Below are 25,555 nucleotides of genomic sequence, written 5' to 3'. Positions count from 1 at the left end.
TTGGTCCTGCATCTACCTTAAACTTAAAAGGTCTGCTCCTGATATTACATTATTGAAATAGAGAGCTTGAGAAGATTAGTTCATAGAGGGAGAGTCCTGCCTATTTCCCCTCAGGTGTTGGGGACTGAGACTCTGAAAGTTTTGGTTGAAAGGCAGAATGCAAACTTTCAAATTCTTCAATGAGTTTAAGTATCAGGTATAACTAGCTCCAGAAATAACTCTTACCTGGGGGGCCAATAAGTCCTGGATCCCCCTCAGGGCCAGTTGAACCAGGTTCTCCACTGGGTCCTTTCATGCCTGCAAAGAAGGTACACACAATTGCACAGCAAAGCAACAGGGCCACAGCCTTTACCCAGCCAAATCAGAAAATGGGTGTCTTCTCCCAAAGTAGTTTAATGTAAAGAAGGAAACTTCCAAACACCCCTTCAAATACCTGGAAATCCTGGAACACCAGGGAGACCAGGATCTCCTTTCATTCCATTGAGACCTGGCCGGCCAGGATTACCCTGAATAAATAAAATCATTAATTTTAGAAAAAAGTTGGGGGGAGGGAAGGAAGTGAGGGCATAGGTGGTGATTTGTAGCACTGGCTCTAGAGTCAGACTTCCAGGATTCAAAACCCAATTCACCTCTTATTAGCTTATGTGACCTTGAGTTGTTTAACTTCTTTGACGCATCATTTTCTCACCTCTAACATACAGAAAATAATAGTATCTACTCCACGAAGTTGTTGTGAGGACTACATGAGATAATTCATATTAAGTACTTAGAAAACTGATTGGCATATGATGTTTACTTAATAAATTTAGTTATTATTTTACTATCATTAACAAAGGCACTTTTTTTTTTTTTTGTGGTATGCGGGCCTCTCACTGTTGTGGCCTCTCCCGTTGTGGAGCACAGGCTCCGGATGCACAGGCACAGCGGCCACGGCTCACGGGCCCAGCCACTCCACAGCATGTGGGATCTTCCCAGACCGGGGCATGAACCCGTGTCCCCTGCATCGGCAGGCGGACTCCCAACCACTGCGCCACCAGGGAAGCCCGGCACTTCTTTTTTAGTGTAGCCCTGATGTGGTAAGTGTGTGAATTAGAATCTAAGAAATGATAAAGTCTGAAAGACTAAGCAAAAAAATATAGTGGGTTTGAGGACCCAGGAAAACAATGGGAAGAAGAAGAGTTGAAAATAACTCTAGAATGGATCTAAAGGGAAAATAAGTGTGGAACGATGAAGCTCTTATTAGTAGTAATGAAAAAAGAGGCAAGGCTGGAACATCTTATGCCCAAACGTAAGAAAGAACTTTAAAACGGGGGGCATGTCAGAAAGTCACAGGATCCAGCTTGAAGGAGCTCCCAAATCTAGGACAGGTTGAGCATCAAAATAAGTAATAATAGAATAAAAATTATGAATCATTGAAGAGAATGAGAATTTATGAGTCCATAATGATAACAAATAGACAGTAAATAGAAGAGAAGGGAGGCTCTCGCTTACAGTAGGGCTGAGTGGTATATGTGGAGGTAGTTGCCACTATCACAGTATTGAACAGTTGAGGCAAAAATCATAAATAGATATTATATCTAGGGAGAAATTTTGATGTGGAATAGTATATATATTTGCATTATCTTAATGTGTCTTCCTGTAGTTTTGCTTATTAGTTACAAGGGGAAGAATAGTAACCATGCAGTGGAGAAACGAGGTAACAACTTGATGGGAAGATCAAAATTAAGATAACTAATGAAGGGCAGATGAACACCATGGGCCTCCATATCTGAGAACACACAACTCATGGAGTATTCCAACTGGGGATGCATAACCTGAATCTAATTATGAAGAAACAGCAGACAAAAGAAGAAACATTCTTTTTTTTTTTTTAAATGTGAACGGGCTACATTTCTTCAAAAATGTCAAGGTTATGAAAGAAAAAAATAGGTTTAGAAACTGTTTCAGATTGAGGGAGAATAAAGAGATATAACAGTTAAATGCAATGCATAGTTTGGTCTGGATCTTATTTTGGATGAGGAAAAATGCTATAAAGGATATTACTAAGTCAATCGATACAATTAGAACATGTGGGCAGAAATAAAAATGTTACATCGATGCTCAATTTCCTGAAGTTGAGAACTGTACTATGGTTATATAAAAGAATATATTTAATTTTAGGAAATATTACACACTGAAGTATTTAGTGATAAAGGGACATGATAGATACAACTTATTCCCAAATATTTCAGGAAAAAATACATAATTATACACACACACGCATACACACACAACATACATACAGAGAGCAAATGGGGCAAGACATTAACAATTGGTTCATCTGGGTAAATGTGGTTTTTCACCATTCTTGCAATTTTCCTATAAGTTTAACATTATTTCCAAACAAAAATTAGAAAGGTGCAAATGTAAGAACTTGCATGAAAGAAAATGAACAGAACTCGACAATACCAGATTTATAAAATGTTGGCATCAGACAGTAGTCTTGAATCAGGCATAGTGACATGTGAACTGGAAGGACATGGGAAATGAATGAGGTAGGAAGTGAGTAGAGAATGAATAAAGAGAAGATTAAAATTTTAAGTCTAGATGTCTAGAAGAATAGTGATAACAGGAAAAAATGGTTAGTTGTTGGAAAGCTTTAAGGACAATTTCTTTAGATATTTTTTTCTGCTATAAAGCAGCCATCAGAGTTAAAAGACTGAGCCCAGACTCTGTTGGCTGCAAAATCTAACAACAATCCTCCTGAATGAAGGAAGGAAGCTTTGAGGATCCATAAAGAAGTATGTGACTTTCTGGGTCACTCAAACGAAGGTGGAAAACACATGAACACAGACGTGGGGATATGCTATTATTCTCTTTTTACAGGTAAAGACAGAAACACAAAGTGTCTGTCTGCCTTCCTCACAGACACAAAGGAGAAGTGTACAGAGGAGCTGAAATCTGACCCTAACTCTATCTAATTTCAAAGTCTAAAATATCCCCACACTCACCATGATTATTTCTCTATGGAAGGACTACTCCTCCACATGCAATGCTCATATATATATATATATAGCTTAGTCAAGAGCTTTGACCAGTAAATGCTAATTAAAATAATGCAATTTGGAATTCTCATTTGGAATGCAAGCACCCACACCCCTTCCTCACCAAATACTCCCATTTCCTACCTGGAGTCCTGGTGGTCCTTGATCTCCTTTCAAACCAGACAAACCAGGTTGCCCAGGTTGGCCCGGGTTTCCTCTCTCTCCTTTAATGCCCCCAATTCCAGGGAGACCCCGGGGACCTTCTGGACCTGGTAGACCTTGATAATGCAAAACAAATAATCACATTTCAGTATAACATAAGAATAGCATCAAAGTCAGGCTTTTACATTATCCAAATACTATTAGTCATCTAAATACTATTAGTTTGCAGAATAAAATCCAGACTACATTAAATATATAGATCCATGCTGACTCTCTAATGTAAAGTGGGCTGGGTTCTTTTTGTTATTAACACTGGTTTGCAGACTCTTTTAGTTTGTATTTTATTTTATATTTAATCCAATAAACTCATATCTAAAGGAAGGACTTTGGACATTATAATAAAGATTGCTTCTGTAATCCCTAAGTGTTTAAGTGAACCAAAAGAGACACCATAGGACGCTGTTCTCAAATTGGAAATGCATCAGAATACCCAGGAGGGCTTGTTAAAATAGATTCCTGGGTCTAATCCCAGAGTTCTGAATCTTGTTAGGCTGGAGAGGGGCCCAAGAATTTGCATTCTAACAAATGCCCTGTAGATAAACTAGTGTCCTGTAGCTAAAGTTGCTGGTTCATGACCACACTTCGTAGGGCAATCAGGGATTCAAACCATTTGTCTCATTGTGATTAAAATAAAATTTCTTTACTTGTAAGTAGTTACTTTTATTCAGCTTGTATTACTATGTAATTAAGATAGTTATTTAAGCAAACTAATTGTTTAATTTCATTTTAGTGACATGCTTAATACATGGGAATATTCTAGTGTCAGAAAGTTATTGATTCAATATAGTACTTTTGAATTTATTTTAAATATGTTTTTGTATTATTTACAGTTTAAATATTTCTGAAGAGAAATAAAGGATTTGGCATATAACTTCTGAATAAATAATTTAAAAGGGGATTTGGTAAGCTCTTTCCTTATTCTGTGTTTTAAACTTTTCTTCCTAAATAAAGATATCAGGTCCATTAAGTAACCAAGAAGATCTGATAAATGGCCACATTTTTCTCACCAGGTGCGAAATAGCTGTTACTTGCCTGCAGTGTGCTAAGCAATAGCTGAGGTGGAGACTAAGTAGTCCTGCCTTAAGAAAATAATTACCAAGCCCCAAATAATGAACAGCAACTAGTGAGCACTTATACCTTCTCTCCTCCAGTAATCTTAGTTTTTCATTGGTTTCAACAAAAAAGGAAAATATGTAGGGATTATTTTTGAAGGAAATAACATAGGCATATGAATTTAGAATACTGAGTTCATGCTTACAATATGCACAAAAGGTCTCATTTTTTATCCTATCCTTTCCAATACTCTTATGACCCAGAATCAATGGCTACAGGCTAACAAGGCAGCATGCTGTAGGGATTATGAATGCCGGACTCTGGAGCTAGAATGCTGGGTTGGAATCCCAGCTCCATTAATCTTTAGCTGTTTGACCTCAATAAGTTTATTCACCATCTTAGCCTCAATTTCCTCTTCTTTAAAATGTAAATAAGAATAGTACCTACCTTATCAGGTTGTTCCAAGAATTAAATAAGATAATATATATAAACACAGTGCCTGGCACATAGTAAGAATTATTTAAGAAGTTTTAAACAATTATTATTATTACTAGTATTATCTTCATTATTGGTAAAACTGAAGGTAAGAACATATCTTTAAAATATAAACCTGTTTTTAATCTTTCAGCTATATCTATGTGATTTCATAATATAACAGTGTTCTATCTGTCACATGAGAAAGAGGAAGCAGGTTCACAACAGTACAACAATCATTTTATCTTTAAACAGTTTTAATCATATAGTCACCCTAGCCCAGCACCAGACAGACACACTCAGAAATTCCCTTCCCAATCATAAAGAAAGGGTTGGGGTACTTTGAACTTAAACAAACAAATTAAAAACAACTTCTGAGTTCAAACCCCTTGATAGGGTTTTCTAAGAAAAATTGTTAGTCTCATCCATATGTATAATTTGGACTAGAAATCAGGTAGCAAATCAGGTCATTAAGAGAAAAGTAAACTATCTGTGAATCAGCCTAACAATGACTAGGGTAAGAGTAAGAGGAAGAAAAAAAGGAACATTTTACACCCTGCTTCCCCAGTTTGAAAAGTAAACAGAACATTGTTATCATTTGGAAAAAAGTAGGCATATTTTGGGCATTGCTCTGTTTGCAATTAAAAGGAAATTTGGGGAAATTTACATGTTATTAATTCGGACCTGTTGTTCTAGAGTCTCTCAAATTTAAATTACTGATTTGCTAATGATACAAGATTTATTTTTAACAATACTCAGTAGTTACCCTCTTCCATTACTGAAAATAGCCATGAAAACACAGATCTGATCAATCTCAAGGAACAAAAATTCAAGAAAATAAAATCAACATACAGAGGTTACAAATGGGCCAGATGCCTGCCTGAATATCTTAATGCAGTCTTAAAAATAAGTGTATTTCCACTTAAAATTCAACATGTTTCAATGTATGAATTACCTATTATAAATAATTGAAACCACAAAGACCTAATGTCATTTCAAACTTGATTATAAACAAGTCACATTACCTTCACCAAAATGTTAAATACCAGAGCAGGTAGTATTTGAGGATAACAGCACTCTTCAATGACTTCTGAATTATAGCAAAAAAAGTGCATTTCTCTTGTCACACATACAAAGCATTAAAAAAAAAAAAAAAAAGAATTGACCAGTGAAGAGTCTAACCTTGAAAACCTGGGAAGATCAGAGTTCACCAAAGCCCAAAGATCGATGTTAGCAGTATCAGACATCACACAGTACAAAATAAGATTACGAGTTAGAAGTGGTTCACATTATAGCACAAGTTAAACAATAATCCTCTTTGCCAGCATTTCTTATACCTACAGCGTAATCAGTATGCAAACAGGACCCTACAGGAGTATAGAGAGCCAAATATTTTAAAATAGAGCTTATTCTAGAAAATAAGCTGCTAATTTTCATTAATGCAAAAAATGCAAAACTCTACTGAAGACATGTTAACACTGCTACAGTGGCTTTCCAAAAGTTAGCACCTTCAAAACATTAAAGTTGGAAAGGTAGTACCACTTCACTGATAGCCTTCTATTCCTCTGGGTAAAACTTTTGGGTAAAAGTTTATCTTGGCCTCTGCCATTCTTTAGTAAAAACATGAGGTGCAAATTTATTGGTGTGTGCAGGCTGCTCCAAGGAGCTACAGTTAAATTTAAAGGCCTTATTAGACAAATATACAAAGATCATAGGTGATCAAATAGAGAAATTAAAACACGAGTATACAATGGCCATTACCAACTGTACTTCTGTTTGTCTTCTTTGAAAATCATTCCATGAAGCCAGATAGTGATTTTTAAAAATAATCCGTCAAGAGGCGTTCTTCTGTGCATTATTACTTGTAATAAGTTACTCAAAGACAAAAAGACAATGTGTGTTTGCTCACTATTGAGTTCGAATTTTCCAAAGATATGAAGACCATCAGTGAAGGGGCACTTCAAAATATTTTGGCATGCAATATCCCACCCCAAACCACAGAAAATATCACATTTACTTTATATTATTCAATGCACATATTAAAATAGGCTATTAACTATTAAAAGAAGGATCATTAAATAAAAAGATAAAAAGCCTACAAACAGGACAACCCTTGGTTAATGTTAATTGACTATAAACACAATTTCCTTTTCTTACAAGTCTTGTTATGATTTATAAGCACTGAGGTTAGCAGAGAGAATGAATTGTGCTAGAGCCCTGAATCCTAGGAATCAGAAGACCTAGGATCTATTCTTGGCTCTACTACTTATATCTATGGGATTCTGGGTAATTCAATCTCTCTGAGCTTGTCTTCTCACCCACATAATGGGAATAGTGTTGTCTGCCCTAACCTCCTTCAGAGTTGTTTTAAAGATCAAATTTATTTAAAAAAATGTTGACCTGATATCTGCCATGTGAAAGATGCTACAGGGAACACAAAGATTAGCTAGACCCAAATTCTGCCTTCAAGGAGCTTATAATGAAAGTATGTTACATGATATAAATGGTGGTATGTCATATAAATATAAAACATTGCTATTACTACCTAGTGATAAAACTTTTAAAGCATTTGACAATTTGAAATTCAGGAGGCCAAAAATCAGTTTCTGTTTGTTTAAATGGTTTCTAAATCACATACAGCAAACTGACTCAAGACAACACTTTGAGCAGAGTCTGGCAAGACAATTAGCTAGATAAATTAGAATTCCTACCAAAGATAATTCAGTTTGAGTAAAGACATTTTATATATGTGTTTGATATAGAAGGACCAAAACAAGAACTCTTAGAAAAATATGTCACTGAACTATATGATATTTCAGTCTGAGTAAGTGACAAGGAAAACTTCAGATCATATCATAGCAAAACTTCTAAGACTTTAATTTCTAAAAGGTAACATTTTAATGAGTTATATGCCAAGTCAATTTTGTACATGAGGCTCTCAATCCATTATTTCTCAAATGATCTAACAAAGTTTAACTGAAAAACAAAATAAAACAAAAATCTCAAGTCTTGTATATACGTGGTAATAACTAAAGATAAGCTGATGAATTGACTGGTAAATTTTAAATCCAGTTTCCACTTAAGGTTGTAGTCTTCAACTGTTGCAAAGAAGAGAACGCTGCAGATACCAGATTCCAATAACTATGTAACTTAGAGTACATCTGGTAAATAAGTTGTCAAATCAGTTTTAAATGTGGCTACTTTCCTTTTTCTTCTTTGAATATATTCTAGTGCCTCAGAAGAAAACAATATTCTAGCTGACAGTAAAGTCTGGAAGTGATCAAGGCAGCAGACTTCTATGTAAGTCAGATAGGACAGGACTCAAAATTACTTCAAAGAATACCCTAGTCTTCTCTTTATCTTGGCAATAGTTAAATATCATGTGTTTGTCTTAAACTTTTTGATGACATCCATTTAGGAAAAACACAAGAAGCAGTTAGTAGGGGTTGATGCAGCTTTTGAGTTAACAGAAAACAAGAAAGCGAAGTCAAGGCCCAGTCTGCTATCTATAAGAGTCTCCTAAAATGGCAGAAGCAGCTTTGCTCCATCACTTATCATATTTATAACTAGAATAAGAGGCCAGATCATAAGCATCAAGCTATGTAACTGCCTTTGTGGAAAGATGATACATGTTACTAGTAGAACAGACACTTAACGGAGTACTGGAGAGCCCCAAGTCAGATTCCCAGCTATGCCAGTAACTAACAATATAACCTGGAGCAAGCTTCTTAACCTCTTTGGGCCTTAGTTTCCTCATCTGTGACTCAACTTTAGACAGGTTTCTCTGAGCCCTCTTCTCAACTAGGCCTCACCCCTTGGGCCCTGGCCTTGGTCTGTTGAGTCCAGTTTTAGCAAGAATCCTGCTAAGTCAGTTTAGGGAGAGCCTCCCCACCCTTGATATCTGATCAAGTTCCTCATTGCTTATCCTGATGTGTAAGTCCTTGGACTGCCTTTAGCGAGAACTCTAACAGGCCAGTTTAGCAAGAATCTGCTTACCCTTGATGTCTCCTTTTAGTAATTTTTCATCCACTGACTCCTTCACTCTGCTAGTGGACTATAAATCTCCATTTGACTTTGTTGTACTCAGAGCTGAGCTCAGTCTCTCCTATTACAATAGTCTCTTCCCTAATTCAATAGTCTTGAATAAAATCTGTCTTGCTATCATCAACAAATGCCTGTGAATACCTCTTTGACAAATGTAAAAATTAGGTCCTTCTAGATCGATAATCTATGGTTATATGAAATGATGGGTTTGTGGGGGAGTAATAAACCAGGGAATTGATTCACACAGAGATAGATGGCTTCCTAAAAAGAATCTTGAAAAATTATGAATTTTAAAATCATAAGAAGAGAAAATTTCCTGCCATTTCCAATAGCCAGAACTCAGGATTATACTTTTTCCCCTTTTAGTTCCTCCTTAGAAATTTGAAAAGGGCTATTTATCTTGAAAAATAATAAACACACTCAGATATTTGTGGTTCTTTTTACTCCTGATTAGGTGAACATCTTTTAATATGAACTGGCAGTTTTCTAATGGGCAGCTCTTGGTAACTTTTCTTGGGTGTGTACTTTTTATATGTATAGGATGAAAGTAAGATTAAGAGGTTTCTAGTCTGTGCTGGTTGCACTGACTTTTTAATTTACTCTGTGCCTATTAGTCCATTTACATAGCAGCAGAATTTAGAACTTTGTGACAAACCAAAATGTGAAGATGGGATGGTTTGAAAAATTACAAGAGGTATGGCTCGTCAAGAATTGCATATTTGCAGGATCTGATAATACATATTATTGTTTAAAAAGAATGTCTTTTTGAAGAATAGTTCAATTTCATTTACGAGGCAAAAATAGGAAATACACTCTAAAGGTAAACGTAAAATAGTATACAATATACTTTTGAGTACTAAAAATTTTCAACTAAAAATGACACAAATATATGAATTTTAAAATGATAAATCAGTTTTCCTAATTAGGTAATTTTGAGTTATTCCAATAGACAGAAAAACTGGACTCTGCAACTGGACTCTGCAAGTTCCTGACAACTTTCAGATAGATCAACATGTAAGAATTGAATTGGCATATATGCTCTTAAAATATATTCAAACACTTGAAAATATTAGGTACAGGTGTATATGCACCTATATACACACATATACATACACTATATATGTGTATATAAATAATATACACATACATATATATATATATAAATATAAGAAAAGTTTCATACTTCATGCAGATACTACTTTGGAGTTAAGGAGCTAACCTGTAGGACCTGGATAGGGATCAAAGTTCACCAAGGCCCAATGTCATCATTAACAAAAGGGAAAAATATCAAAATTGTTAGAAATATCAAGAAACTAAAGCATTACACTAACTTCTTTCAAGTTAAACTTTAATTCAATAAAAGAATACTCTGTAGCTCATATTCATGCATCTGTATATAAACCAAACTATCACCACTTCACATCAACACTAAAATAAAAACAGCACATGTAACAAATTTTGAAAGACCAAAAATCATTTTGATAATAATTATTACTATGAGTGTAGACGACAACAATCAATTCTAAGAGCAATTGGGTTTAAAATTCCATTTTAATATGTAGTTTATGAACAAATCAAGGAGTCACAAATATTCATCACATGTGTGTTCTTCTTCTGACTACTTTTGTTATTATTTCTTTTAGAAACAGTTATTATTATTATTATTATTATTATTATTTTTGTGGTACGCGGGCCTCTCACTGTTGTGGCCTCTCCCGTTGCGGGGCACAGGCTCCGGACGCACAGGCTCAGCGGCCATGGCTCACGGGCCCAGCCGCTCCGCAGCATGTGGGATCTTCCCGGACCGGGGCACGAACCCGTGTCCCCTGCATCGGCAGGCGGACTCTCAACCACTGCGCCACCAGGGAAGCCCGAAACAGTAATTTTTAAAGAACCTTTGTGACTGATGTCTTTATGTTGACATATTTCAGAGTAATGTTCAGCATTGAGCTCTATTACTAGTAAGAAGAAGCAGCCACAGTGCTGATTAAAATACAAAAAATGATAATAGTTTGGTTTATTTGAATTATTGCATGCATAACCAAGCAAGATATTTGTGTCAATTCTTTACATTACATGCAAGAGAATTAACATGGCTGAGGAGCTTTTCACTGCTTTTCTTCAGTAGTAAACCAAAGTAAAACTTCAAATAACACTCTCTATAAACAGTCAAATCAGATCAGATAAAATCTAGTTTTGAAAATGATCTTCTGAACAAAGTATGTGATCCCATTTAATTCATGTTTTTAGAGCACACTGTATTAAAACTGACTGCAATCTCTTCAGAGTTTATGGAAATTTTCACTTTTAAATACATTTTAAAAATGGGTCAGAGACCTTCAAAGGATAAAAAGGCAATTGCTTTGTTTTTTTAATCTTACATTTCTCTTATTTTTAAAAAATCAATGAGGGCCAAGTTTTCAATAATTAGAAATATAAAAATTGAATATCAAGTCTCAAGAATGTATTAATAATCTATCTCCAGTGATTGAGCTCAGCGACATTAATTCAGGATGAAAATGAGCGTTTCCAAACTTACTAAAATGAAATGACACAGCACAAACACAAAATGAAAAGTGAACATTGGATGCAAAACTGAGACTACTAGAGCAGTTAACACAAGACAAATGAGGTATAGACATGAAGCTGGTATGAAGAGATCACTATTCAATTTAATCATGCTGTGATGTTGAAGATAAATTTGATTGCCTAGCTCCTAGAGAAGATAAAATTTCTTTATTGTGCTTGGTGACATTTGCTGATCATATGACAGAACCATAGCAACACTTTTGGTATGGACCACAAGCATCTATTGGGTGATCACTAAAATGATTTCTGTGGTGACATGCTGAGAAGCTCACATTAAAAATGCAGATGACATTTTGCTGCCAGGTTATCAGTATAGCTTTATGTTTAATAAAAAGACTAATAAATCCACTATTTCCTTTTTTCCTCCAAGTTGGTATGTTTTAGTTCAACTTTAAATGATGAAACGCATTACTGAAAAGAATTATTAGATGCCATGGAAATGGATGGAGCTATGAATAAAATAAGCTCTTTCTTTTTAAGAAGTTCCTTGGATTATAGATTCGAAAGTCCTAAAGACTGAATAACCTACCAGCAAAATGAAATAAATGGACTAATAAATAGACCATTCCCCTACCACTCATGTACATACCTGGTCTCCCTGGAGGACCTTGGGGCCCAGGGTTGCCTTTAGGGCCTTCCAGAGCTGGACCTGGAGAACCAGGAGGGCCTGGGGGACCCTGCAGACCAGGGAAACCATGAAAGCCTGGTTCACCCTTTGGACCTGGAAGGCCAGGGTTTCCTGGAATGCCAGGTAATCCTCCATCACCCTTTTGACCTATGAAAGTGAAGTCATGTTAAGAGAACACATTAAATGATACTGAATATCACGCTTGTCTGTAAGACTAAAGCTGCTCCCACTTACTAGAACAAGTAATGGAATTTACTGAGGTCATTTCTACCTCCTACCAAATCCCCAGCCCATCCCGAAAACCCATACTGTTATTTCTATGTATAGAAATATAGAAACAATAATAACTTGCATCCTAAAAGATATCCTTTGTATTAGGACATAGAGCAATGATCACATGACCAGTAGTTATGAGAAAAAAGGAGAAAAAATAGAAAAGTATAAAATATCTGCAACAATAGGTTAGAGATAGCTGGAGGAAATTCCTAACACAAATGTTTTGAGACTAATTTTTGAGACCATTGGAAGATATGGATCTTCAACGGTTGCTGTGTGTCCCCGAAGACCATTCTATCCAAGATTTAGAAACACAATCTAGATGAACTCTTTTCAACACCTTTTCTACACCACTGACATGCTTGAGAGCAATAAAACAGTCGCATATTAGACTAATAATTTTTATGTTGGATTCATGAAAAAATACAGGAATTTCTAAGAGATCTATGTGTGGTTTGAAAAAAGCCTCCATAGAATAGCCAATGGTCATTTCAGAACATAAACATACATATCTGTACACACATTCAGTCATTTAATTGACTACTTGGTGCTTACAATAATAGTTAGAACAAATGAGGGAAGGTAGATGTGTGTGCACACCTACCCATCCAAAATGCAAGATGTAAATTAAGATGGAGTTTTCAATAGACATTTTTATTATTGGTACATATTTCTACAGTTTTCTTATATTACCTTGGTTTTGGTTTCCATGGGGAGAAAAAAGTGTTTTTCTTCTGGCTAAAAGGGTTTTTAAAAACTTAGTGAAATCTACCTCTTCGTACAATTTTGCTTTCTTTTTTAAAAAATTTTAACATCTTTATTGGAGTATAATTGCCTTACAATGTTGTGTTAGTTTCTGCTGTATAACAAAGTGAATCAGCTATATGTATACATATATCCCCATATCCCCTCCCTTTTGCGTCTCCCTCCCACCCTCCCTATCCCACCCCTAACACTTATTTATGAGGTTAATGAAGAGATATCTATATGTGAATGTTCTTAATGGTGCATTTTTTATAGTACAACTCTTTATACTAAGTTGCTAATTAAGAAATGCTTTAAGATGTAACTCTAGCTTTGAGTTGTCTGGGGTTGTATGTGGAGATGAATAAGTAAGTGTACTGGAGAATATTATATTTTATGGACTGATTTAGCATGCTTCATTAAAGTTTACCAGAAAGTCCTGGAAGTCCAGGGGGTCCTGGGATTCCAAAGCCTGGTTGACCTGTTAAGAGCATAAACCAAAAATTCTCAAATAGATAGTAATAACTGAAACAAGGACAAACTATTTTTGGATCATTTAGGTTTTTCGTAAGTGCTGCAATGTATATTATATGAAACATGAAGACATTTCCAACATGGAACTACAATTCTAACATGAGAAAACCATATAAACTTATATTCTATTTGTGATGAGTGTTATCTTTAAAAACTCATGTCATATGAATATATGTGTGTATATATAAATGGAATAGAGATTGCATAGTGAAAGGAGGTCATCCAGAGTAGTTGACTTCTTGATGACAAGAAGTTGTCCAGGTAGCTTCTTGACATGAAAAATTGAACAAGAAAGGATATGGAGTTTTTCATAAGAGGGAGGCAACTTTATCGATAAATGTGAGGTAATATTCGCAGGACGGAGTGGAAGAAGGTAATTAGGAAGGGAAAAGTATGTGGTAGCTTAGAGGGTAAGAAAGAAGATACAATTTCACTATGGGTAAAAAAGGGCAAAAGTTAAAGTAGACAAGGAAGAAATTAGAAAATTAAGGACAATAAAAAAATATAGCACCTGGTTCACCCTTCTGTCCAGCTGGTCCAGGAATACCATCTTGACCTGGTTTGCCTTTTTCACCTGGAGGCCCTGGTGGCCCAGGACGACCTCCACCACCTAAAGAACAGAGTACAGCAGGTTACACCTATCTTCCTACTTCCCTTTTCCTTACATATCCCCAATTCTTTCCATTTTGGCTTCAAATAGTTCTACCCAAAAGACACAAAGTGTCTCTGGGACACTCCTTTTAAATCATGAAATCTTGTGGAAAAGAAATACAGGATAATTTGAGAATAAGGAACTGTTTATCATTCATTCAGTATTCAAAACATTTCACTTTCTCATTTTAATCTACCTTTAGAATATATAAGAAAGCAAGATGTGCATGTGCCGGGGGATGGAAGTGGGGTGAATTATAGGCCTTGTATGGGGCGCCAAAGGAAGTGATTTGCTTTAGAATTCAGTAAACAAAGAAACTACACCTTGCCATTCTAAAATAATCAGAGTGTCTACCTACTATTATAGGATACTTGAAATAACTCTCCTTGGAAAAAGTGAGCCCCCAAAATAAGGTCCCATAATAATAATTTTAAGCAACTTTTATTAAGAATTGCTCACTTCGTACCTAACAGGTAGTATTAAGTGAATGATCACCATGTTCCTTTGTCTTGAAAATGTTCACAGCTCCCAGAAATGATCTGACTTTCCAAAAATGAATAAAGCCTTAGTTTAACAGAACAGCAAACCCTTATTTTTCATTCTTACCTACAGGACCAGGTTCTCCTGGAAGGCCAGGGTTCCCAGGAGGACCATTAATACCTTTTGGTCCAGGAAGGCCTGGGGTTCCTAGAGTAAAGAGCTCAATTTAATGATAAAAGAAAAACCACACTGCTTTGAGAGCTACAATTCAAATTTACAATTTAGAGTGTTAGCATAGAAACAGTGAAGAATAGAAAGAAAACCCAAAAAGATGCTGGTGTTTGCTTGATGATTTAAGAATAATTTTAAGTTTTAAATTGATTTATCCAGAGGTTGACATTATTTTATATTCATAATAAAAACAATTATCACATATTATACTGGTAGAATTAATTGGTAGGATTCCATTGTATGGATATACCAAATTTTTAAGAATCCATTCATTTCTTGTTGGACATTTGGGTTGTTGTCAGGTTTTAGCTATCATGAATATCTATTCTATTTATGGAAAACTGGTCTACTTAGCTATTATGAGTAATGCTGCTATGAATAACTCTGTGCTGGTATTTTTGTAGACATAAGTCTTAATTTATCTTGGGTAAATACTTGGATAGGAGTGAAACTGCTGAGTCACAGAATAGGTATATGCTGTGATTTATAAACAAACAAACAACAATATTTGGGAATTCCAGTTGCTCCAGATCCTTGTACAACATATCGTGATACCAGTTGTTTTAATAATAGCCATTCTAGTAGAAATGTAGTGCTACCTCATTGTGGTTTTAATTCGCATTTCTTTGATAGCTAACGATATTGATCGCTTTTGCACGCGTTTATTGAACATCCGTGAACCTTCTTTTGTGAAATGTACGTTCCAAGTCTTCGGCATTTAGAAAAGTGGATTGCATGTCTTGTTATTATTAGGTTGTAGAAGTTCTTTATATATCCCAGATATCAGTCATTTATGAGATACATGTTTTGCAAGTATCTTCTCCTACTCTGTAGCTTCCCTATTCATTTTCTTAATGGTGTCTTTCGATGAGCAGAAGAAAAGAAGAACTCAGTTTCTTTAAAATAAAAAAAGAGTGTGGAGCAATTGGACATCTGTATGAAAAAAAATGAACCTTGACCCCAATCACACCATAAAACTATTCTTCTTCGAGACAGACCATATACCTAAATATAAAACCTTAAACCTTAAACATTGAAAGTTACAGAAAAAATTAGAATATTTCCATAAACCTGAGTAGGCAAATATTTCTTTAATAGGACACAAAAGCACTAACCATGAAAGAAGAGTAAGAAAGGACTTTATTAACATCGCATGACAGCATTAAGAGAGTGAAAGGCAAATTTGAGACAGAAAGAATCTATTTGTAATACATATCCAGAATATATAAAGAACTGCTCTGAATAATAAGAAAAAAGGCAAACAACTCATTAAATAAGAGCAAAAAAACTTGGAGCAGGTACTTCATAAAGATGCCAAATGGCCAATAAGTATATGACAAGGTGTTTAACACTGTCATTCATTAGGAAAAGGTACATTAAAACTTCATTGAAATACCTCTATATAACCACAAGAATTGCTAAAATTAAAAAGACTGACAATATCAAGTGAGGTGAGGATACAGGCAACTGGACATTTCACAACACAAAGTACTAACTACTACATGATTATGGCAAGCCACCAGGAGCCACCCATGGACATTCATACATTGCAGGTGGGACTGTAATGTATAAAATCACTTTGGAAAACTGGCACCATCTACTAAAGTTAAATGTACACCTACCCTCTGATTCAGTAATTCTACCACTAAGTTTTTGTGTGAGAGAAATGAGTACACGTGTCCCGCAAAAGACGTGTCAAAGAATGTTAATAGCATCTTTTTCCTTAATAGTCCCAAACTGGAAACAACCCAAAAGTCCATCAAGAAGAGAATGGGTAATTGATTATGGTTTATTTCTTCAATGGAATATTATGGAGCAATGATAAAAAAAAAAGCACAAAAACTGCTGACTGGCAACAAGATAAATTAATCTTACATTCATAGTGATGAGTGAAAGAAGCTAGACACAAAGATATATACTGTATCATTCCATTTATGTGAATTTCAAAAACAGCTAAAATTAACTGGTGGTGATAGAAGTCATAGTAGTGGTTACCTGGGGAAGGGGGGTGTCACTGTGAAGGGGCATAGGTAAACTTCATGGGGTAAGGGAACTGTTTTATACCTGGATGTGTGTGGTGGGTACATGGATGGATATATATATATATATATATATATATATATATATATATATATATATATATATATATAATGTAAAAACTCATTTATTGTCTTGTACATTTTACTGTATGCTATACTTTAATAAAAAGGTGAAGGAAAAGAAAACCAAAGGCCCAATGCATCCATGCCACTGTTCAATCCAAAAAACAAACAAACAAACAAAAATACAAGCGTAAACAGAGCAGGTACTATAACAATTGAGTTCAGACCACCTACTTGACTACAGTGCTTAAGTCCCTTTGCTTGCATGACTCAGTCCTTATCATTTGAATGAACTGCATGATTGTTCTACCAACAGCTACCCACCTGTGCCTGAGTACAACATTCTAAGGGAATCAGCAGCAGGCTAGGGCTTAGCAGTGTACATTATCACCTAGCAAACTAGTAAGGCCTCTTAGTTGACTTGTGGCTAGCAGTCAAAGACTCAAAAGTGCTCTCTGCCCACAGGATATTGTCCTGCTGAGTTGGTAATGCCCATTTTCATTTTATACAGAAAGAAATTTGGGCAAAAATGTTAAAGAGCTAGTTCGAGATTGCTTTGCTGGTCCATAGCTAATTGAGAAATAGAACAGAAGTCTGTCAATTAAGAAGTTGCTTCGTGACATGGGTTAGAGTAGATAAGAAAGGAGAGAAGGAAGCATTTAAGAAAAGTAATATTACCAGGGAATCCAGGAAGGCCTGGTTGTCCTTTTGCTCCAGGGCTCCCCGGTAATCCAGGCAAACCAGTATCTCCCATAGCACCTTTGATACCAGGGTTCCCTGGGTATCCCGGCAGACCAGGTTCACCCTAAAAACATGAATAGAAAGATAAAACTGAAGTCTCTACATGACTTAGATTTTATAACAACATAAAATTATTCATAGAGCTTCTACTGTATGTCAGGCACTCTACTAAGTGCTTTACATAAATTGCTTCATTTAATCATCACAACAGCCCTTTGGGTTAGGCTTTATCATCTCCATTTATAAATGAGAAAACTGAATCTTGGAGAACTCAAGTGCCTAAGGTCTCTGGTAAGTAGCAGAACTGGGATTTGAACCAAGATCTGTCAGACTCCAGAGCTCATGCTATTCCCATGATATGTAGATGCATTATTCTCATTAATCCTAACTCTGTAAGAAAGATACTATTATTATCCCCATTTGATGGTAATGCAGCTAATAAGTGGTAGAATCTGAGTTTGGGTCCAGGCAGTTTGATTTCAGAACCTGTGATCATCATCCCTAGTATACTACAATGAAATTTATGGCTTACAATAAGCATGTCAAACAATAATTACAGTAGGTTCTACTGTAAAAGGGAAATTTCATCTTAACATGAAGAAGTCTATCAGTTCTTCAGTGGACATCTCAAATCCCATTTCCTCCATGAAGACTTCCAGGACAGAAAGCCTACCCTAAAAATTTAGGGTAGGTTCTTATTCCATTATGTTTATAATGCTTTCACATATGCATGTCTTGACTCTTCAATTACACTGAAAACTTCTTTGGGGTCAGAGATAATTCATATATAAGCACTTCTGCTCAACGAACATTTGCATTGTTTTCTTCTAATAAAGCCTTAGAAGAATTCATACCACTTTCACGATTAAAACAAGTTTTTCCCAACAACAATGAGAATATATGTCATAACACTAAATCTACCACAGTGTTCACTGCTCTGCTCATGAGGACCATGACCTGTCCAACAAAGTGTTCAACATCACCTGCTGAATACTTTCTTTTTCATTTAGTGCTTATGCTTGTCTAGGTGAGTAAGATCATATATTTGTGACTCAAGTGTTTCCACACTATGGTAAAAGCTTTTTAAACTAATGATTTTTCTCCTTACTTCCCTTTCTTAAAAAACAATTAACAATCTTGTGCTTGGAATATATGTATTTCTGTCTGAACCATTATAAATCAAATATCTAGCATATTTTTACACACATAATAGGTATACAATTGAATTTTGGATTGAACTGGTTCCAGCTTACGTACTTACACAGAAAAGCTTTGAATAAACTATCATAATTCTTCTTGTTATTGATGAACCAATGACATATATCAAAATTTAAAAAAACAAGAAGAAAATTCCATTATTCTGCTAATGGTAAACATGAAATACAGTAGATAAACTTCTGATTATTTATAATGAAGCATTTTAAATTCTACAAATAACCCCAAATTGTAATTTTGACCAGTTCTTGTTCCCTGATACAGTTCTTCTTACCACCGTATGGCCCTACTCCTTCAAACCAAGTGAACTGTAAAAAAGAAAGTAAATTTTCACTAGGACTTCTGAAAAGTACTACAATTTGCTAGTTTAAGTTTCACCTGAACTTTTATTATTCATACACTTGCAGAAAAAATAATTAGCTTCTAAAAAGATAAGCAAGAAGATAATGAAAAAGAGTACTCAGAAAATCAACAACCTGACCAAGAATCCTATAAATTACTCTGAGAAGGGAAAATTCTAGTCTACTAATACTCTCAGCAAAAGCTAGGCAAGACTTAAACCACACTTATCCATACACTTAAAGCACAAATATCTATATTTATTCTAATGTCAAGCTTTGATATAATTCTTTTTTAAATTTAGATATAATTGACATATTAGTTTCAGGTGTACAACATAATGATTCAATATGTGCATATACTGTGAAACGATCACCACAGTAAGTCTAGTTAGTATCCATCACCATACAGTTATAAAATTTTTGTTCTTGTGAGGAAAAGTTTTAAGCAATTTTCAATATACAATATAATTTATTAACTATAGTCACCATGCAGTATATTACATCCCCATGACTTATGTAATTTATTGCTAGAAGTTTGTACTTTTTAACCCCCTTCACCTGTTTCACCCACCCCCACCCTCCCCTGCCTCTGGCAACTACCAATATATTCTCTATATCCATGAGCTTGGTTTTTGTTTGTTTTATTGTTTTGGTTTTATTTGTTTTTAGATTCCACATATAAATGACATCACATGGTATCTGTTGTTCTCTGTTTGACTTATTTCACTTAGCATAATACCCTCAAGGTCCATCTATGTTATGACAAATGGCAAGGTTTCATTCTTTTTTATACACCACTTCTTTATCCATTCATCCATCAGTGGACATTTAGGTTGCTTAGCCACTGTAAATAATGCTGCAAGAAACATGGGGGTGCATATATCTTTTCCAGTTAGTGTTTTCACTTTCTTTGGATAAATACCCAGAAGGGGAACTGCTGGATCATATGGTAGTTCTATTTTTAATTTTTTGAGGAACCTGGATACTGTTTACAGTCCCAGAAACAGTGTGCAAGAGTTCCTTTTGTCCACATCTTTGCCAACACTTGTTATTTTTTGTTTTTTTGATAATAGCCATTCAAAAAGGTGTGAGGTGATATCTCGTTATTTTGATTTGCATTTTCCTGATGATTAGTGATATTGAGAACCTTTTCATGTACCTATTGGCCATAGGTGTGTCTTTTTTGGAAAAATGTCTATTCAGATTCTCTGCTCATTTTTTTTGTGTGTGTGCGGTACGTGGGCCTCTCACTGTTGTGGCCTCTCCCGTTGCGGAGCACAGGCTCCAGACACGCAGGCTCAGCAGCCATGTGTGGCATGTGGGATCTTCCCGGACCGGGGCACGAACCCACATCCCCTGCATCGGCAGGCGGACTCTCAACCACTGCGCCACCAGGGAAGCCCCTCTGCTCATTTTTTAATCAGATTGATTTTTTTGTTATTGAGTTGAATGAGTTCTTTATATATTTTAGATATTAACCCCTAATCAGATATATGATTTGCAAATATTTTCTCCCATTTAGTAGGCTACCTTTTCATTTTGTTGGTTTCCTTTCCTGTGCAGAAGTATTTTAGTTTGATGTAGTCCCACTAGTTTATTTTTTTGTTTTTGTTGCCTTTGCTTTGGAGTCCAATTCAAAAACTTATTGCCAAGACCAATGTCAAGGAGTTTACCACTTGTGTTTTCTTTTAGGAGTTTTATGGTCTCAGGTCTTATGTTCAAATTTTTGATCCACTTTGAGTTGATTATTGTGTATGGTGTTAAGATAGTGGTCCAGTTTCAATTTTTTTGCATGTGGCTGTCCAATTTTCCCAACACCATTTATTAAAGAGACTGTCCCTTCCCCACTGTATAGTTTTGGCTTCTGTGTTATAAATTAACTGACCATACATGCTTAAGTTTATTTCTAGGATCTCTATTTTGCTCCATTGATCTATGTATCTGTTTTTGTGAATACCATCTTGGTTTGTTTTTGTTTTTTTTTTTTAACTCTGACAGCGTTCTCTCCCTCTTACTCTCCCAAAGGAAGAGAAGAACAATCATCAGTGGCTAGTGGCAGTTGCAGAAGTAACACCAAGAGCTGACTTCACACTCGGGAGAGAACGCTGCACCTCCTTCTCGTGGTTTCGGGTGCTCTACACGTTTATAAAAACTTCTCTAGTAACAAACTATACAAATGATCCCTGAAAATATAGTCTTCATACTTTTTTGATTACTATAGCTTTGAAATATAGTTTCAAATCAAGGAGTGTGATGCCTTCAGCTTTGTCCTTTTTTCTATTGCTTCAGCTATTTGAGGTCTTTTATGGTTCCATACAAATTTTAGGGTTGTTTGTTCTATTTTCTGAAAAAATGACACTGGAATTTTATAGGGATTGCACTGAATCTACAGATTGCTTTGGTAGAATGGACATTTTAACAATATTAATTCTTCCAATCCATGAGCATGGAATATCCTTCCTTTTATCTGTGTCTTCTACAATTTCTTTCATCAACATCTTACAGCTTTCAGTGTGCAAGTCCCTTGGTTAAATTTATTCCTAGATATTTTCTTCTTTTTGATGCAATTGTGAATGGAATGGTTTTCTTAATTTTTCTTTCTGCTAGTTTGTTATTAGTGTATAGAAACACAACACATTTTTTAATATTGATTTGGTATCCTGCAGATTGACTGAATTTGTTTATTAGTCCTAACAGTTTTTTGGTGTGGTCTTTAGGGTTTTAAAAATATATAATATCATGTCATTTGCAAACAAGTTTTACTTCTTCCCTTCCGATTTGATTGTTTTTTCTTTCTTTTCCTTGCTTAATTGCTTTGGCTAGGACTTCTAATGCTATGTTGAATAAAAGTGACAAGGGTGGGCATCCTTGCTTGTTCTTAATCTTAAAAGAAAAGCTTTCAGCTTTTCACCATTGAGTATGACGCTAGCTGTGGGATTATCATGTATCGCCTTTATTACGTTGAGGTATGTTCCCTCTATGCCCACTTTGTTGAGAGTTTTATCATATGTGGGTATTGAATTTTGTCAAATGCGTTTCTGCATCTATTGTGATGATCATATGATTTTTACCCTTCATTTTGCTAATGTGGTGTATAATATTGTTTGATTTGCAGATGTTAAGCCATCCTTGCACCTCTGGAAAATTCCCCTTGATCATGGTGTATGATCCTTTTAAAGTATTTGAGTTTGGTTTGCTAATATGTTATTGAGGATTTTTTCATCTGTGTTTATCAGTGATATTGGCTGTAATTTTCTCTTCTTGTGGCATCCTCGTCTGGTTTTGGTATCAGGGTAATGCTCACCTCATAAAATGAATTTTGAAGTATTCCTTTCTCTTCTATTTTTTTTGGGAGAATTTGAGAAGGATTGGTATTAATTCTTCTTTAAATGTTTGATAGAACTCACCAATGAAGCTGTCTGGTTCTAGACTTTTATGTTTTGGGAGATTTGCTATAACTGAAAATGGAATATATCATCCCTAATGAGTCAAATTTAACATTGTGAAACTACCTAACAAATACAGTAACACTGTAAGACTAAAATGCTTTTTAACAAGCCTGAAACTAGAACTGCTTTCAAGGTCACTGTGCTGTATAACAGGCACTCCACGTAGAAATAGGAGTCAAGTTGATACCTATTTTGCTGTTAAAATCCAAATTGGTTATCTAAGAGTATTTGGATCATAGTCATTCTCTACTATCTCTTAATAACAGAATCTCGTTTCCATTCCATGCTATAACCTAAGACCTGGAATAAAATATCAGGCTGACCTCAATATACAGAATAGAAGACATCAAAGTTGGTGAAAAAGCTAACACTGCTATTGTGTTCCACTGTAAAACTGAAGAAGCACTGCCAGTAGAAAAATAAAAACACAGGACAATGAGTTGAAAATATTTGGTGAGAAAGGGTAAAAACCATACCCTGTTTTATGGCAAGAAGAGTATTGCAATAGTAGTCCAATCAGTTGGAAGTTGTGGTTCTCACATAATTATTAAATTTTTTTTACAGTTCAATTTATATTTGGAGATTAAAGACACCATGAACCAAGCCATATATAGGTTCTTCTTTAGTTAGGAAATATTAACAATAGGGATTTAAAGAGTGGATGCAGAGATACTCTTATTTAATATTTTACTAAATGATATAGGAAAGGGAGTATAAAATAAGATCTTCAAGTTTGCATGCTACTTTCCTCTCCCAGGTAGTGAAATTTTAAGCTAACAGGGACAAATTGATAAATAAAGGCTCAAAGCTGCCTGAGCAGGCCAAAACATGGTACATGGGATTCAATGAGTATGTGTAAGGTGATGAACTTAGAGAAAAGGCAATGAACTTAGAGAAAAATAATATGAACTAAGTTTATAAAATAATGAACCCTATGGTATCCTTTACCACCCAAGGAAGATACTACCTTAGTTGCTATAAGTCTATTCAGAAAATCTATTCTTTATGATTCAGTCTTGGTAAATTTTGTGTTTTTAGGAATTTGTCCATTTCAAAGTTATCCAATTTGTTGTTGTACACTTGTTCATAGTATCCTCATAATCCTTTTTATTTCTGTAAAATTGGTGGTGATGTACCCTCTTTCATTTCTAATTTTAGAAATTTGAGTCTTCTCTCTTTTTCTCTTAGCCAACCTAGCTAAAGGTTTTTCAATTTTGTTCATCTTTTCAAAAGAACCAACTCTTGGTTTTACTGATTTTCTCTATTATTTTAAATCTCTACTATATTTATTGCTGTTTTAATCTTTATTATTTCCTTCCTTCTGCCAGCTTTGGGTTGAGTTTGTTCTTCTTTTTCTAGTTCCTGAAGGTATGAAGGTAAATTGTTGACTTAGGATCTTTCTTCTTTAATGCAAGCATTTACACTATAAATTTCCCTCTTAGCATTGCTTTTGCTGGATCCTATAAGTTTTGGTATGTTGTGTTTCCTTTTCCGCTTGTCTCAAGATATCTTCTAATTTCCCTTGTGTCCTCATCTTTGTCCCACTGGTTGTTAAGAGTATGTTCTTTAATTTCTACATATTTGTGAATTTTCCAGCTTTCCTTTTGCTGTTTACATTTTATTGTAACTGGAAAAGATACTTTGTATGGTTCCAATCTTTTAAAATTTATCAAGACTTATTTTGTGGCCTAACATATGCCCTATTCTGAAGAATGTTTCTTGTGCACTTGAAAAAATAGATACTCTGCTGTTGTGGGTTGGAATGTTCTGTATAGGTCTGTTAGGCCCAATTGACTTTGCCCCTTTAAAAATTGGTCTATTTGCTTTCTTATTGAATTATAAGAATTTTTAAAATATACTCTGGATACAAATCTCTTATCTGATATATAATTTGCAAATATTTTCTCCCTTTCTGTGGGTAGTCTTTTCACTTTCCTGATGCCATCATTTGTAGCACAAAATTTTAATGTGGTTCAATTCATTTATTTTTTCTTTGTTTGCTTGTGCTTTTGGTGTAATATCTAAGAAATAATTACCCTAACCCAAGGTCCTGAAGATATATCATGTTTTCTTCTAAGACTTTCTGCTTGTCAATTTCAGCAAAAAAGCTATCTGGGATTATGATAGGGATTGCTCTGAGTCTGTAGTATGATTAGATTTTAAGAAGGATTAATGGAGGTTAGAAATATTATGCCACATTTAAAGAATACAGTCATTAAGTTTAAGAGTTGAAGAAATCTTAGGTACTACCTAGCCCAGCTGTCTCATCTCACAGACAAACATTATGTATAGAGTGCTTTATAATTTACAAAGTGTATTTTTAAATCTAACTGAAGCCTCACAATAACTCTGTGCAATAGGTATAATTCTTCTTTCTATTTTACTGACAAAGTAGTGAAAATACAAAAGAATTAAGTGACTTACAAGGTCATGTAGACAGACTCGGGACTCAAAGTTCTGCCTATTGCTTCCCTGTCCAGGGTTTTCAGTGTACTATATTAATTATGCTTTTTGACTAACAAGGACACTCTCTCATAAATTGTGTCATTTGTAAAACAAACTACCATCTGACCTTTTACCACTATCCTTACTTCTTAACAGCTCACTAATTATAGAATTTTTTCTTATGCTTGACATCCCCCAATCATACTATCATGTCTTCTGAAACTTTTATTCTACTCTTCCTTTACAATATAGGCAGGCACTCTTCATTTTGCATAACTGTATTGGACTATAAAAATGAAAATGCAAGATGAA

General features: G+C 35.0%; 1 protein-coding gene across 1 annotated transcript in view; it reads right to left on the bottom strand.

Moving 5' to 3' along the window:
- Positions 1–25,555, bottom strand: part of COL4A5 (collagen type IV alpha 5 chain) — a 215,668-nt gene that overhangs the window by 12,280 nt on the left and 177,833 nt on the right. The window contains exons 37-44 of the mRNA XM_082864798.1: positions 17,731–17,857; positions 14,846–14,926; positions 14,099–14,197; positions 13,484–13,534; positions 11,995–12,180; positions 3,168–3,301; positions 434–506; positions 226–297 (exon numbers count right to left, since the gene is read on the bottom strand). Coding sequence (XP_082720924.1) covers positions 226–297; positions 434–506; positions 3,168–3,301; positions 11,995–12,180; positions 13,484–13,534; positions 14,099–14,197; positions 14,846–14,926; positions 17,731–17,857 — 823 coding nt within the window. The remainder of the gene's footprint in view (positions 1–225; positions 298–433; positions 507–3,167; positions 3,302–11,994; positions 12,181–13,483; positions 13,535–14,098; positions 14,198–14,845; positions 14,927–17,730; positions 17,858–25,555) is intronic.

This window comes from Leucopleurus acutus, assembly GCF_964270905.1.
Source record: "Leucopleurus acutus genome assembly, chromosome: X".
NCBI classification, from domain to species: domain Eukaryota; kingdom Metazoa; phylum Chordata; class Mammalia; order Artiodactyla; family Delphinidae; genus Leucopleurus; species Leucopleurus acutus.
This window is presented reverse-complemented; position numbering and strand designations above follow the sequence as displayed.